The following is a 16,873-nucleotide window of genomic DNA, read 5'->3' as shown; positions in this document are numbered from 1 at the left end:
TGATGTCAAATTACAATTGACTGAAATATTTTGAAGAATCCCCAAACCCTCTCTAATTAAACCACTTGCATTTTATTATTTTTTTAAAGAATATTTACACATTTCTCTAAAGGTTTTGCTTTCATCTGGAAGTTTAGACAAATCCATATTCTACACACAGTTTCTACTCAGTGACTATACAGAGATCACCATGCCATATGCCACCGTAGCATATTTTCCTCGCCGGTTTATTACATAATTAGTGAAGTTTGTTATGAGGAGTCAGATGTAATACCTCATCTCAAAGCACTGTGACAAACAAGCTGCCTATGGGAGAGGGGCATGCACTCCCAGAATCCTGTTTAGGAAGTTTCTGTTTTCACTGTTGCTGCTTTGTTATGTGATATTTGACAAAGTCATTTTTATCTGAGTAAAAAGCAAAGAAAAATTAGGAAGCCTGACATGAAAACACCTATTGCTGAGACAGTATAGCAAGATGCCTGGGAAAGATTACAGAGCTCGGAAAAGAGCAGGCAGCTATTTGCATTGAGATGAAATCATGTATACCGAGAAGCAGAAAAAATCAGGACACACTCATATTTCTCTCTGAAACTCTAGTAGCTAGGTTAAGCTGTTTCCTTCACCTGGGCGCAACAGTGCAATACTAATCTCCACTTTGTTTACTCTAAAAAAGAAGTTAGAAGTGCTAGCATCTCTGACTGACACAAAACTAGAGCAATGGCCCTGTATAAGTTGCACAGGGTTACCGTGCTCTCTCCAGATCCCATGGGCAGAGGCAGAAAGGAGCAGATAACACCGTGATGGCGGTAATGGGAATAACAGACCATTATAGACCAACAGCTGTTCCTCACTCAAAACTAGTGAAGGGTGGGGTAGAGTGATTGCCATCAAAGCAGAAGACCTCCAGCTCACTACAGCAAGTCTGAGCAGACTGCCAAGCAGTTTGCAATTAAATGAAACAAAACAGCAAAGGAAAGGTTTTTTTCTCATCCCCCTTCCTCCAAAAATCCCATAGATGTTAGGAACTTCCCCTATTGAAGTCAGGACTTCTTGTGCCTGATTGAGCTGAGTTACTGCTGAAGCGATGGGACAAATCCCTCTTCCTCAGCACCAACATTTCATAGTGGCAGTTAGCAGCATCATTTTAATTTATATTTACTGAGAAAATAAAATGATAAACAAACTTTAAATTATATTATTTTTCCTATTAAAACCAGAGGGGTATTGAAAGAAATAAATCGTGGAATGTTTTGACATTTTCAGGGAACTATTTTTATTAAAGAAATGTAGGTACACAACAAAAAGAAGTGCTCAGTTTCACAGTGCACAAATAAGTAGTCTGGCTGATCTCTCTGGCATAAATCAGAAATACCATAATTTAAAACAATGGCATTACACCAATATGAAAACTAGCAAGAGCTAAGTTCAAAGACTGTAACAAAAGACTCCACTTCTCCTACCACAAAGGAAAAAGCTATTATTTGAAAACAAACACAAAAAACCCCTAACAAAAATAACAAATGAACAAACAAAAAACCCAAGAAAACTTCAAACAAACAAACAAACCCCCTCCCCAAATAAACAAACAAACAAACAAAAAATCCAAAGAAAAAACAACAAAGCTTTTTTCCTCCGTAATATCTTACACTGACAAGAAAAAACCCAAACCCCAAGTAAACAAAAACTTTGCATTTATTTTAAGCATTCAGGAGAAAAACTGAAGTTAGATGTTTTACTAGTATTTGTCTGGACATGTGTAGAGGTATTATTATGCCAGTATTTTTATAAGCTTTCATTTATTTGTTATTCAAGTACATTTCTCTATGTAAGCCCCTCCTACATTCGTGGTAATGTTAATACAAACCAGATAATTATTTTATCCATTTTTAATTCTTTCAGTATCTAAATCTATAGCACTGGTAAAGAATAATTGGTTTGATGACTTACAATCAAAAATTAGGAAACACTAAATCACCTGTAACACATTAGTAGGCCATGACACTCAGTTGTGACTGAATGCTAGCACATTGCTTAATTAAGACAGGATGGTTCTACATTTCAAATTAGAGGAAAGGGAATAAAATAACATGAAATACTTAATATCTGGTTCTATGAAAATTCAGAGTTACTTTTCACAGATCAGTTTAATCTCAAAACAGTTTAGGCTCAAAACAGTATTCACCATGCAGAGAACTAAGCAACAAGAATTGCACTACAGTTAATCTAAGGGTAAGAAGGCTCTACAGAGGGATCTGGACAGGCTGGATTGATGGGCTGAGGCCAATTGTACAAGGTTCAACAAGGCTGAGTGTCAGGTCCTGCACTTGGGTCACAACAACCCCATGCAACACTACAGGCTTGGGGAAGAGTGGATGGAAAACTGCCTGGTTTGAAAAGGACCTGGGGGTGTTGGTTGACAGTCGCCTGAATATGAGCCATTCAGGTGGCCAAGAAGGCCAATGGCATCCTGGCTTATGCTAGAAATCGTGTGGCCAGCAGGACGAGGGAAGTGATTGTCCCCCTGTACTCCGCACTGGTGAGGCCCCACCTTGAATCCTGTGTTCAGTTTTGGTCCCCTCACTACAAGACACTGAAATGCTGGAGCATGTCCAGAGAAGAGCAACAAAACTGGTGAAGGGTCTAGAGCACAAATCTTGTGAGGAGCAGCTGGGGGAGCTGGGGTTGCTGAGCCTATAGAAAAGGAGGCTCAGGGGAGACCTTATCACTGTCTACAGCTACCTGAAAAGAGATTGTAGCGAGGTGGGTGTCAGTCTCTTCTGCCAAGTAACAAGTGATAGGACATGAGGAAATAGCCTGAAGTCATGCCAGGTGAGGTTTAGATTAGAAATTAGGAAAAATTTCTTCACCAAAAGGGTTGTAAAGCACTGGAACAGGCTGCCCAGGGAAGGGGTTGAGTCACCATCCCTGGAGGCATTTAAAAGCCCCGTAGAAGTGGTGCTTAGGGACAAGGTTTAGTGGTGGACTTGGCAGTGTCAGATTTATGGTTGGACTTGATCTTAAAAGTCCTTTCCAACCTAAAGAATTCTGTGATTCTAAATACGTTGGCCTACATTCCCTAACTACGCTTTTGCTTACCAAACAGAGCAACGGCGTGACTGTGTGGCAAAAGTGTCTCAGACGTGGCTAGGTGATTCTGGCTTGTGGGAAGAGGAGGTGCTTTCAATGGCACTGTACAAACACAAGTGTTACTTCCAGGACCCCACCAAGTTTCTGACTCTGCTGTTTCATAATGTTTTCAGAGCTGCCTGCTCTCATTTTCTGGGGAAATATTGCTGAAGTTTGTAACAGTTTCAGTTGGCAACACCCTTTTCTTGTTCTAAACAGGTTTGTTGTCACAAGGCAGTTGAAACATGACCTAGCACCTCTGCATTTTTTTCACCATTTCCACAGTGTATCAAACTAATTGTCTTCAGGGTTTTATTTGGGTATTAACTGATTGAGTTTCCAATTTACAGCATAACGCTACTTATGGCATGTCAGTTGTGTCATCACCATTGATTCACTAATTAAGGTAAAGATTAATGAAGGCAATTATTCTTTATAGATATTTTCTTCATTATTACAGGTTGGGATGAACTGATCCTACTTTGCTTTATTACCAAGACTTTTACTTAGGGTGAAATTCAAAACAGAGCCTGAAGAACCTGAAGAGATTAAGCACACTGGGTGTGAACTCTTGCTCAAAGAATGTAACTGTTGAGCTATAGCAAATGTTTCTTCTGATGTTGGTGTATATATTCAATATAGACACCTTAGCAACTGAAGAACAGTGTGCAGACACCCAAACTTGCTTCAGGAGATGCACAAATTAATTTTCAGCATGGTGGCTTTGATATTCATGATGTCTGGCTGCAGAAGTTTATCTTGGTGAGAACTTAAGAGAATATTCTCTGCAGACTCAGCTCTCTTTCTAGCTCAGCAACACAGCACTTGCTAATGCTTTTCATTTTCAAAAGCAGACCCTTAGACACTATGAGGATGCACACTGGACTTCACATATGCTCCTCCTTATTGGGGCCAGACAATGAATAGGAAAGTTAAAATTCTGTCTTATTTTTTCATTTGCAAAAAAAAGGCATCATTACTCAAGTTCATTTACATTTGTATTTTCAATTGTAGAAAAACTACTTCCCTGTGCTGGGTTTGTGTTTGTGGTGGGGCTTTTGGTAGCGAGGGAAGGGGCTACAGCAGTGGCCCCTGTGAAAAACTTCTTGAAGCTCCCCCAGCTCCAAGTCAGACCCACCTCTGGCCAAGGCCAAGCCAATTAGTGATGGTGGCCACGCTTCTTATATTTAAGGGGACCTGGGAGGAGGAGTTAGAGTTGTGAGGAGGAGTTCTGAGGGAGACACCTATGCAAACACCAAGGTCAGTGGAAGAAGGGAGGAGGGAACAGCAGGTTTGCTGGAGCAGAGACTCCCCTGCAGCCCATGGTGAGAGGGCGGGCTGTCCTCCTGCAGACCATCGAGGTCCATGGTGGAGGAGGTGCCCCCCTGCAGCCCAGGGAGATCCCACATCACGGCAAGTGGCTGTGCCTGAAGAAGACCAGGACTCTGTGGGAAGCCCCTACAGTTGTAGTTCAGCACTGGGAGGACTACACTGCATGGGAGGGACCTATGCAGCAGCAGTCGGGGCAGAGTTGCAGCTCATGGGAAGGACTCATATTGGAGAAAGTTCGTGGAGGACTGTCTCCCATAAGAGGGACTCTGCACTGGAGCAAGGGAAGAATGCGAGGAGTCCTCCCCCTGAGGAAGGAGTGGTGGGACTGACCATAAGCTCATCCCCTGCCCCCATGTGCCACTGTGGGGAGGAGACAGAGAAACTGGGAGTAAACCTGAGCAGAGGAAGAATGGAGGGGTGGAGGGAAGGTGTTTTTAAGATGTGGTAATACTTCTCACTGTCCTACTCTGTTTGCTGAGTGTTGTTGTTAGTGTTTGAATTAAATTTATGTTCTTTTTATTCCCCCAAAGAGCCTGTCTTTTGCTGATGACCATAATGGTTAAGTCACCCCTCCCTGTCCTCATCTTGATTCCACAGCCTTTTGCTTTATCTTCTCCTTCCCATCCCTGAGGGGGAAGGGGTGAGAGATTGGCTGCATGGTGCTCAATTGCCCTCTGGGCTCAAACTGGAGTTGACATATGCTACTCCTTATTGGGACCAGACAATGAATAGAAATGTTAAAATTCTGATTTAGTTTTTCATTTAAAAAAAGGATATCATTACTGAAGTTCATTTACATTTGCACTTTCAACTGTAATAAACCTGCTTCCCCTACAGAAATGTCTGCATAAAACCCCCCAAAACTGGAAAAAAAAAAAAAAAAAGACATTCACTTCTTTCGTTGATACACAAAGAAGACAGAAGTACCATAACACTCTGCATTTTAGCATTCTGGTGCCGAGAGCACAAAGAAATTGCTCTCAGGGGTTTGAATATTGCAGATTTACAGCACAGTCCAGAAATAACTCCTCCAAAACTTCTAATGAGGCTCTATCCAAACTGGCCTGCTTACTCATTTCCCTGATGATGCCACTTTAAATGCCACTTCCTCTTTTCACTTTCCTTAAAAGCTGAGACCCAAATCCAGGTGTCAACAACAGCCTCAGTGGCTCTCTAGTTTCTCATAAAGGTATGGAGCATTTCCTCAGGATAAATTAGCCTTGCAGTTCTGAGTTGTACTGAATCATAGGTTTTGCCCTCCTTTTCTTCCTTCCTGGGTGGGGTCAGCAATGGGTGGGAGAGATGGCTCTTTGCTAATCTCTGCTGCAAGAAGTAAGATTTACATCCTTTTTCTCAGCTCCTTCATTCTGTGATTCCTTACTGACAGTCACATCATTGCCACTTATGAAATTCAGTACTTCGCTACTGTTTTAGGGATCAGAAAAGTACCTTAGAAGAGCGTCAACTGCTGTTGTAAGAAGCATTCTGCTTTACTTCCATGCCTTCAGTAACACAATGGTCACAGAAAGCTAGTATTTTTGTATCTATAATACTGTGATACACCTGCTTTGAATTATTACTAGTTAGCTATCACCAGTACCACTGCTCACTAGCACTAATATGCTGCACAATCACATTGAAGCACATTATTTTGATACTAATTTCTTCCTGGAGACTCAGATGTGCCAGACCACTAAGAAATTATGGGAAATGCTCAACTGCAGGCTACTGAACACTGTGGTCTCCTTGAAACAACCAGAATAGAAAAGATTTAAGAAAATAAATGACAGAGCCTAGAGTCCTTGTTCATGGTGAAAAAGTACACAGAACAACACATTACTTCCTCAGATGATCAAATGACTCAAATTAACAGTAGAAACCACCAAGCACAATCATTTACCAAAACTATTAAAAATGATAGGAAGTTCTGCGGGGAAAAAAAAACATAGAAGAGGAAAGATATATATATATATATATATTCAAGTCAATGAGAGCTGTTAGGGGTTTTTTTAGACATTTTAGAAAAATTTTCAAAGGATGATATGATTAGATTAGTAAATACACTATAAAATATCCTGCAGGTGTTTTATCTTGCAATAGTTATTAAGATTAAGATTAAAACATCAGTCTGCCACATAGTCTTTGACATTTTAAAAAATAGTTTCTATTTTAGTTTCTATTTCCGAAAAAAAACCCCCACATCTACATCTCAATTACTTTAAAAATGGATCTTAAGAAATTAAAAAATATATGTTATTTCTTACCTATAAATGGTATGGGGAACATACACTTCTCTAATTGGGAATTCCAAAATCTCTTTGTGAGGACGATTACGGTTTTCTGGAAAAGGTTTCACTGGTAGCAATTCTGCTGTCAGACAGTAACCAAGGTTTTCTGGAGCTGGGGAAATCTCCACTTTAAGTGTTCCTTAAAAGAAAATAAATCCCAAAATCTCAGCAGAAATATGAAAAGTAACCAGTGTACAATAAAGCAAAAATGAAACCAGTATGTGAGGTTATATAGCAACAGTGCAGAAAAGAGAACTGGATCTTCAGAATGAGGATGAAAGCATAGGTGTAGAAAAATACACAGGAAATAACCTACACATGTCCCTACACATCAGGCCAATATACAGCTCTTTATGTCTACTCTGTACAGTTTCAAAGAAACAGGAAAGATAGAAGAAATACTATATGCTGGGTTGATGTTCTAGCATCTTTCACACACAAATAATATAAAATTTGTCTGGGAGACAGATAAAAGGGCTGCTCTCTAACACAGTTCTCTCTCACTCCCCCCACTCAGATTCTGCTCTGATTAATCTCTGTCAAAGTAGACACCACCCACCAGGAAAGCCAGGCTTGCTGTGGTGAGCAATTAAACAGTTAATACTGATAACATTTACCCAAGTATAACTAGACTTTCAGTTTAAATTTTCTGTTGTGATAAGTAAGAACCATTTGAGGAACTCAGACTTGTCATTTCTGACAATTAGCTAAAAAAGGCAAAACAGCTTTGCACTCAGTTCATATTTTTTAAGGTTCCTATACAACCCAGAAGAGCTTGGGCTGTAATTTATGTAAAAAGAAAAAATAAACTGGTCCTGGTTTTGACAGTAGCCAAACATGATCTCTGCTTCTCTACTTTGTTAACCAACACTGATGTAAATGCCCACATAAGTTGAAATGTGTACACATGTTAATCTCCCTCTGTAAAATATGACACATTTAAAAACATTGCAGGGAAATAGCAAGAATCTTAGAAATTTGCTTTAAAGCACTGTCTTCAAATCTTTTGAATAATAACAGAAGACATCCAGTAGATACATTGCAAATTAGGGAGGAAAACAAATAATTTTAGAATATCAAGCTAAACATAGATCTCAGTACTCACTCATACAGAAAAAACCTCAAATCATCTATCTTCAGACACTAGGAACTCAGAAAGTTCCACAATAACACATACTTTAGACTTAAAACCTGAGTTAATTGTATTTTGGGGTTGGAATTTACAGAACTATTTAGGAGAGAAAAGTACATCTATCTTTTTCCATCCAAAATGAATCATGTACCTGGTAAAGTCTTAATTCTTCTCTGCAAGGAGGATGATCTTTTGAAATCAGCTAAAAATTTGAACAGATCTTCATCACTGAGCCTGTCTCCTTCCTACCATGAGAAGGACAAAAATCAGTACCTTTATAACAATACTCCACAACACTGAAAAAAGTTTCTGAGTGAACCATGTCCTTGAGGCATTCAAAGCAAGTGGATTACTGCCTACTTCACAGCAGTTATCCTCTGTCCCCATACAATCATTGGTAACCTTTCCCAGTATAGTTCACATTACATAGCTGAAAAATGCCTTAGGCGATCAGAAATAAACAGTATCTAGTACCTGTTTAAAGAAGGTGCTGAGGGTCAGAGAGATTGTTTTGAAGTTTGATACTGGATGGCTGTCCTCTGAGCTGAGACTTCTCTCAGAAAGTCTTCTCGCCTGTAGTAGTGTTGCCCTCTTGTCACTAGTGGATCCTTTCCCTTCAAAGGGATATTAAATGAAACATCAAGTTGCTTTGTGTTGCTTCAGAACAGATTATCAGAACACACCAGAAATCCACAACTTCCCAGCAACTTCAGAGGATAGAGAGTATCTAAAACATTCCACTACTTTTATTTCAGACTATGTGAAATAGTGGAATGCCAGGACACACCTAGTGAAGTGACATTATTTTTGCTGCAGAGTACAAACTTATTCAAATTTTTATTTCATGAGCTATAAAGTACTTTGGTCAATGTTGTTGACCAATGGTCATGTATGCTCTAGAAACTAAGACTATATGTATTTTGATTACCCTGTATTGCAAATGAACTCTATAAGGAAAAAGGACTTTTACTTCTACAAGGCTAGTGTTCAACAACAACTGGGACTAAAACATGGAAGAATATTTATCATACATAAATATGCAGAGATGAAACAACATATTAAGTTGTGTTTGTAGCACTGAAAAGGAAGGCTGAGAAGATGTGACTTTAAATCTGTTGTTCACTCTTGATGCCAGAGTGAATGACATGGGTTCCTATGCACAGTCCTACTGAAGAGTTGCTTTGCATTAGTTAGAAAAGTTAGACATCTACCGTTTAAACCTTCAGTCTCAGGTATTTCTCGATCAAGTGTTGAAAGGTTGAAGAAATTAGTTAGGCTTATGGGAATCCAGGCAAATGGCATTCTGTATTTCCCCAATCGTTGACAAAAGGATTCAGCTTGGGCTTTCAGTTTTTCAATCTTTTCTTTTCCCTAAAACAAAATAATGACTGTTTAAAAAGCATTCAGTTATTTTAATGCAACTATAGATAAAAAATGTAAATTATATATTAACAGTTCAGTAAATAATTTGCATTCTTATCTCTTGTGTTTTCTTGCTACATCACTCTCAGGATCATAGATGTTTTTATTTGTACATTCACTTCTTATTTCTTTTCAATGCATTAATTTTCATTATAGAAAGGGAGAATGTAGATCTTTTTGTAGTGACCCTGAGGCCCAGCATGAACAATCACCATGAAACATTAGCAGGTTCTACTTCCTTTGTCAGATACAGAAATAATATTTTTCTGAAATTCTAAAGGTGAGAGATGTGGAAGTCCAGCAAACACTGTCAGTCTGCTGCAGGGAGGTAAATGAACACACATTTGTTGAACAAAGCTCATGTTATCTACGGATGACAGCACTGAACTGGCCACATGCACACTAAAACACGTTGTTTGTCCATCCAAATCTGTAATATATCTACGAGGTACAAATATTTCTGCTAACTATACATTGCATTGTCATCTCCTTTGCTCATCCCTATTTGCTTCATGACTCATGACTTTGTCAGTATTGATTTCCAAAGGGGCCAATAATGAAAATGCACCTTCCCTTCTCATGACTTCCTATCACAGACACCAGACTGCTTGCACCATGGATGCACCAACTGGCTTCCTCCCTAATGTTCTTCGGATTCTATTCTATTCCAAACGGTCTGCTCTTTTTGTTTGGGGTTTTTTGTTTGTTTTGTTTTGTTTTTTCCCCTTACATGCATTTTTTGATCTAAATAATCTTTACAGGTATTTACTTACCTTGCCAGCTTCACTTTCTTTAAGAACCATGTAGGGTTCTGCACAGTCTCCAATTTCTCCTTGCTGAAGAACTTTTTCTATCTACAAAAAGCAGTAAAATAAGACACACAGTAAAAATATCACCCAAATGTTGCTTCTCTAGCAATACGAAAGAGCCTGCCTAAATGCACAACATAGAATTCTTAAAACCATCTTTACAGAGTAACCAATTCTAAACCTTCTAGTTTTCCATCTAGTTTGTTAGAAAGCAGAAAATATGTATGTGACAACGCTGTCAATCAGGTACTGATGCTTTTTCACTGAAATCAGGAAAATGAACACATTTCAAATGAATTGGTTCAGGCTAACTCAGTTTCAGACTTAAAAAAAAAAAAAAAACCAAACCATGATTCAAAGTGCACTAAACCAAAGCCAAAAACCCTCCACAGAATGAAACTAAAAATTTTAAAATTGGATTATTATGCTTTACTTTAAATTTCCCTTAGGCAGAGATAGGAAATTCTAAATACTTGGTAGAACTAGAACATGGGCTATCAATATAACTTCTTAGCTTGGGAGTGAGATCATAGAATGGTTTGGGTTGGAAGGGACCTTAAATACCATCTAGTTCCAACTCCCCTGCATGGGCAGGGACAGGTTGCTCAAAATCCTGTCCAACCTGGCCTTGAACATTTCCAGGGAGAGGGCATCGACAACTTCTCTGGGCAATCTGCTCCAGTGTCTCACCACCCTTACAGTAAAGAATTTCTTCCCTGTATCTAATCTAAATCTACCCTCTTGCAGTTTAAAACCACTACTCCTCATCCTATCACTACACTCCCTGATAGAGTCCCTCCTCATCCTTCCTTTAGGCCCCCTCTAAGTACTGGAAGGCCACTGTAAGGTCTCTCCAGAGCCTTCTCCAGGCTGAACAACCCCAACTCTCTCAGCCTGTCCTCATAAGGGATGTGGCCCAGCCCCCCGATCATCTTCATGGCCTCCTCTGGGCCCGCTTGAGCAGGTCCATGTCTCCCTTATGCTGGGGGCCCCAGATCTGGACACAGCACTGCAGGTGGGGTCTCACTAGAGCAGAGAAGACGAGGAGAATCCCCTCCCCTGACCTGCTGGCCACATTTGATGCAGCCCAGGACACTGTTGGCTTTCTGCCAACACATTGATGGTTCATAGTCAGTTTTCCATCCACTAATACCTCCAAGTCCTTCTCTGCAGGGCTGCTCTCAATCCACTCGCCCAGCCTGTATTTGTGCTTGGGATTGCCTCGATCCACCTGATATATGAATATATACAGTCATACCAGTGGACACCTGCACATGTACTATTAAAAACGATCAGAATTAATCTCTGTTACAGGCAACTCATGTTGTTCAGCCCCATAAACGCAGACAACAGGCACAGCTGGGAACAGGAAGAATGGTGTTGAAGGAGCACTGTAACATACCTTTATTACTAGGTATATATCTGATGAGGGGTAAGTGACAGAAAATACTGCTGATCTTGCCTGAGTAGACAAGTCAACGGATGGTGTATGAGAACGCAAGAATCCTCTTAATGAATCAGGGTTGAGGTCACAATGAAAATTTTCTGAGATCTTGAAAAGAAAAAGAAATTGAAAGAATTAAAGAAGAAAATTAATTAAAATCTATTGTAAAGCAAAAATGCATTACATTTTATTTTAAAATACATCAAAAGTAGTAGCTAGAAGTACAAAATAAACAATTGCAAGCATGTTCCTTTTACTGAATAAAAAGAATACTGCATCAGACTGCAAGTGTGAAGAAGTTGCATGTTTTTTGTAAGTTTTCCTAAATTGTTACTCCAGAGATAAAAACCCAAGCCAACTGAACAAAAATACCATATGCACACTTACCTTTTTTCTCTCTTTTATATCATAGAGAGCTATGCATGCAAACAAAGGTTCGATCTCTATATCAAACCTGTTAAGGAGAGACACACAGGACTGATCAATACTGCACTCTTATGACTCTGTATAACAAAAAAATGAAAGGGCTATATTTCGACTGGCACTTCCATTAGAATATAAGAAATATTTAGTTCCAGACCTCAGCTCTCTCAAAGTCTGGAGGAATTTTTATTAGTGCATTTTATTAGTTGATTTAAAGAGGAAAATAAAGAGAAGTAAACTGCATGCAGTGTATTTTCTAAATTTGTCAGAAACGTAGTCTCAGATATCAGTTAAAAATGATCATACCTTTCTTGAATTTTTTTCTGTTTATCAAGTCCCATAGCACGTATAGAGACCAATCTAGTTTGTTGGAAATATATAATTTGGGCTCATTCCCAACTCCTTTTCACCCTGACAAGTTAAAGACTTCTGTAATGATGGATAGAAATAATCCTCCGCTACAGTGAGAAAGAACAAGCAAGCATGTAAACACTTTCTGAACAGCACACCTGCAGTGACATAGCTGGGTCAGCAGCAGTTCACTGCTATGAACTGAGAAATGGTGAGTGAGGTCTGTGAAGGACACTTACTTCAGAGTCTGCAGCTTCACCAAAATCCTGTTGCCCAGATGTTCCTTTGGGCGATCTGGCACCGGCCGTATCTCCACTGCATCTTCCTATCATTAAAGTTATTTTAGCCATACTCAATTAAAACAACTGTAATTTACATACTTAGGTAAAACCTTTATGTGACACTAACAGGGCCACTGCTACAGACTAGCTACCTTCTCTCACTCAGCCAGTATTTAATCTCTTCAGAGATGAAAGAAAATTGATTTATATTTCTGAATATTTACACCTCTGACCCCCATCTGGCATTTACACTGAATATTTACATTTTCTGGCCCCCAAGCGGGTGTTAGAGCAAAGGGTAACACCCTGACACAACCACATCACCAGTGCTCAGCTTCACTGAGAGGGCTGTGAAGAAGCCTCAGGCAACACCACAAGTCCAAGTACAACCTCCTGAATGCATGTCCAAGACAGCTGACAGAACCCCACGGTGACGTGCCTTCACTGTGTTATTATCCAAAGGAAACACGTACCCAGGCCAGAAACCCTGTTTTTCAACCGCGGTGCAGCTTTAACCTTAAACATGCCGGGACAGCCAGCTCGGGAGAGCTGGTGGGCCCGTCAGCCCCCAGGCTCACCTCATCCACGGCGGGGTAGAGGGCGAGGAGCTCGGCATGCCTGTTGGTGCGCCGTGCCTCCTCATTCTGCCTCTCAAACTCCTCGGCGCTGACGTGCTGCAGCAGGTTTTCCAGGCGGGGGTCCGGCTGCAGGCTGCGCAGATCGAAGTCGGAGGAGGCGAGGGTCGTCCTCGAGGCCTCCTCAGGAAGCGCGTGGACCTGTCGGGGCCCTGCCTGTTGGGAGACAACAAAATGGTGAGCTGTGGCTTGGGCACCGGCCCTTCATGGAATGTCTCTTGCTTGTCTGAGGCCTAATGGCAAGCACGGCTCTCTGCTTGACGCCATTGCAGAGATCCTAGGATGTTTCCTTTGAGGAAAGCTGACGTATTTGATTGCTTTCCCCAAGGGGAAGAAAATGTACCTGAAAGTTTGCATCGCCAGAATCCAATGTTTCTGATTCAAATGTTTGTTTTTGAAGTGTCTTGTGAAAATCTTTTCGGGATCCCTTGTTTTTCAGGCTACATGTATCTGAATTCCCTTGGTTCCTTTCACAGAGAAGTCCGAGCAAGTCGGGACAGCACAAGGAGGAGTGAAGGGAAAATAAAACAGGAAAGACAAATTAAAAAAAACATTAAGTAACTGGAAACCTTATTGTGCAAAAGAGCAGCATAGCACAGCTTTAATGCAAAAATGTGACATTTCACGATGTTTAACTGTTTCATCACACCACCGCAACTTTCATCATGTATATTAAGAATGATTTTAAAAGGAAAAAAATTAACTCAGATCACTTTTGTGTAGACTGTGAGCCTGACACAACAGCAAAACCAAATTTAGCTCTTAGCTCCTCATCAGACATGGTGAGCAGGATCAGTGGATCAGGATCACTTATCTCTTGGCTGGCTTGTTGCTCCTGCAATTATACATCAAGGAGCTTACTGCTCTTGTCCTGGACCTAGCTGGTATCCCAAGTTAATCACATACAACAGTCTACACCTTTCAAACAGTGCCTGTTCTTGAAGAGGGCTATTGCTATAGCATTATGTAACCCTCTCTGCTAGTAACTGCAAAATTTTGCAGCATGGTACCAATTTCAAGTTACATTTTTGTAGCAGATGAAGAAAAACAGCAAGTACCCTGAAAAAAGACACCAGACACATCCAGAGCTCTATTTCTTCCACTTTAGTATGCAATTTGCTAAGTCCTGTGACAGCCTTTTTGCAATCAGCCTCCTTAGTTACACTATCCTGTTTCATTCGTTTTGCTCTCTGTAACACTTCCCAAACAATGTCTAAACACCTGAGTACTTTCATAAAGATGCCATGTGTGCTGGTTTTGGCTGGGGCAGAGTTAATTTTCCTCACAGTAGGTAGTATGGGGGCTATGGTTTGAATTTGTGCTGAAAACAGCATTGATAACACAGGGATGTTTTAGCTATTGCCAAGCAGCGCTTAAACAGTCAAGGCCTTTTCAGCTTCTCACAACGCCCCACCAGTGAGTGGGCTGGGGGTGCACAAGAAGTTGGGAGGGAACACAGCTGGGACAGCTGACCCCAACTGACCAAAGGGATATTCCATTCCATATGATGTCATGCTCTGAATATAAAGCTGGGGAAAAAAGAAGAAAGGGATGGGGGATGTTCAGAGTGATGGTGTTTGTCTTCTCAAGTAACCATTATGTGTGATGGAGCCCAGCTTTCCTGGAGATGGCTGAGCACCTGACTGCCGATTGGAAGTGGTGAATGAATTCCTCATTTTGCTTTGCTTGCATACACAGCTTTTGTTTTACCTGTTAAACTGTCTTTATCTCAACCCATGAGTTTTCTCACTTTTACCCTTCCGATTCTCTCCCCCATTGCACCACGGAGGAGTGGGACAGTGGCTGTGCGGTGCTTAGTTGCCAGCTGGGGATAAACCACAACACCATGACAAACAATTATTGATCAGGGAGACACCTTTTTATTACAGTTTGGGAGTAGCTGAATTATATGCTCTGATGTGTTTTAATTTTAATATTTTGCATTTTAATAGTTTATCAGTTCACTGCAAATGAAAACTGAAGTCATAAAAGATACAATCCCAGCTCTCCTTGGATGTGACCTTGTTTTAGAACCATCTTAATCATCCAGAATGAAAGACAGAAATCCTGCACGAGTTTACTTTAAGACATTTCTGCATCCAAAAGAGGTTTTGTTGATTATTTTTTCACTACCTCTGGTGGCAAACAAACAATTAATGGAGAAATTTATGTACCTGAAAGCACACTTTTCCTGTGCTGTACAAGCTACACCAGAGATGCCTTTCCCCTAAAGCATCCCTGCAAAATGTATTTATATTATTTATACATTTTGAAAAGCATGCTAGCAATTAAAACTTACCAAGAGGCAAACCCTGCTTTTAATACACATATCAGTTTAAAGGACACACACCGAATTAAGAAAATGGGACAAGGAAAAGGACCAAAGGACACCTGTGAAAAGAGAAACTTACAGGCACAGGAACAAGCCTCCCATTCAGCCTCTGGCAAAACCACATGGGTTGCTCAGCTGTGTCCACATACCTCTCCACCCTGGGGCACAAGGACCACCTCTGCTCATGCCACCCACAGAACACTCTTCAACCTACTGTTCTGAATCTTCACATCCATGAATGGATGAACATCACTTACACAGTCCCCACATCCATAGCACACCAGACCGTATGTTCAGCAACCTGTCCCATGAGTCTTTGTCTCACAAGTAGGTAACTACAGTTTTTCCAGCCTTTCTCAAAACAACTGAAAGCTTTCTACAACTACTTTTTCTCACTTCTCTCTTGATGTCTTTTCTTCCTCTCATAACTGTTTTGAGAATAGTGTACAAGCATAACACGAGACTCCCCATAACAATCTATCACTGGTTTATGTGACACTGCAGCATCTTTGACACTGTCTTGTTCGTTGCAGTTTTAACTTGCTTGCTTTGTTAGACACAGCTCTCTGGCAGGGCCCTTGATCATGTTTACCATGGACTCAGCTGCTCAATAAAGCTTTGAATGCAAATTTGCCTTACCTGAATGAACGAAACAGTAAAACACAGAACAAATCGTTTCCCACATTTATTTCTCTGGCTCCATTCATATTTCTGCAAGCACACATAAGTGCAAAAATAGCTATGTACCATTTTTCACCTCACCTGCTTTACTGGTCACTCCCTGCTCGTGTGCACAGACAAAGCTGCACTCTGGCTCTTTACAGTGTGCTCAGAACAACACTCAGTGAAAGAGCTAGTGCCTGTGTCCTGAGTGGTGCAGGTGGGGAGCCTGCAAAACCCGCTAGCTTATTTTTAGTGACTCACTGTTCTGAGAACTTAATCAGTTTCATCAGCACCCCTGAAGGAAGTCGCTTAATAACCTTCAGCAGCTGCTCTGTCCCTGCACAAGCTATGCAATTAAACAATGCAAATCCTTTACAACCACCAGGAGTCAACGTGTAATGCACCGACTGCTGATGTCCATCAGGTCAGAAAAACAGAGAGTAGCAAGGGCAGGTGAAGGGGCACAACAAAACGGCAATAAATGTGCCAGCCCTCTACCACTGGCTACTACTACTTCTTCACAAGAACAGGGCATGAGCACAGGAGGGGTTGAACAGGAAGTGGTGCAGAAAAACAGAGCTCCAAAAACCTCTTTCTGAAGAACAAAGTGGGTGATGGGGAAGGAGGTGAGTTTC

The 16,873-nt window shown here is 40.7% G+C and overlaps 1 protein-coding gene across 2 annotated transcripts in view; it reads right to left on the bottom strand.

The window, feature by feature from the left end:
- DOCK8 (dedicator of cytokinesis 8) overlaps positions 1-16,873 on the bottom strand; it is a 98,865-nt gene that overhangs the window by 56,262 nt on the left and 25,730 nt on the right. For both annotated transcript variants that reach the window (XM_042804561.1, XM_032981920.2), the window contains 10 exons: positions 13,587-13,710; positions 13,187-13,399; positions 12,567-12,652; positions 11,941-12,007; positions 11,512-11,661; positions 10,074-10,154; positions 9,090-9,249; positions 8,353-8,492; positions 8,030-8,123; positions 6,723-6,885 (listed from right to left, as the gene is read on the bottom strand). In XM_042804561.1, coding sequence (XP_042660495.1) covers positions 6,723-6,885; positions 8,030-8,123; positions 8,353-8,492; positions 9,090-9,249; positions 10,074-10,154; positions 11,512-11,661; positions 11,941-12,007; positions 12,567-12,652; positions 13,187-13,399; positions 13,587-13,710 — 1,278 coding nt within the window. The remainder of the gene's footprint in view (positions 1-6,722; positions 6,886-8,029; positions 8,124-8,352; positions 8,493-9,089; positions 9,250-10,073; positions 10,155-11,511; positions 11,662-11,940; positions 12,008-12,566; positions 12,653-13,186; positions 13,400-13,586; positions 13,711-16,873) is intronic.

This window comes from Tyto alba, unplaced genomic scaffold (assembly GCF_018691265.1).
Source record: "Tyto alba isolate M040663 unplaced genomic scaffold, T.alba_DEE_v4.0 Super-Scaffold_42, whole genome shotgun sequence".
NCBI classification, from domain to species: domain Eukaryota; kingdom Metazoa; phylum Chordata; class Aves; order Strigiformes; family Tytonidae; genus Tyto; species Tyto alba.
This window is presented reverse-complemented; position numbering and strand designations above follow the sequence as displayed.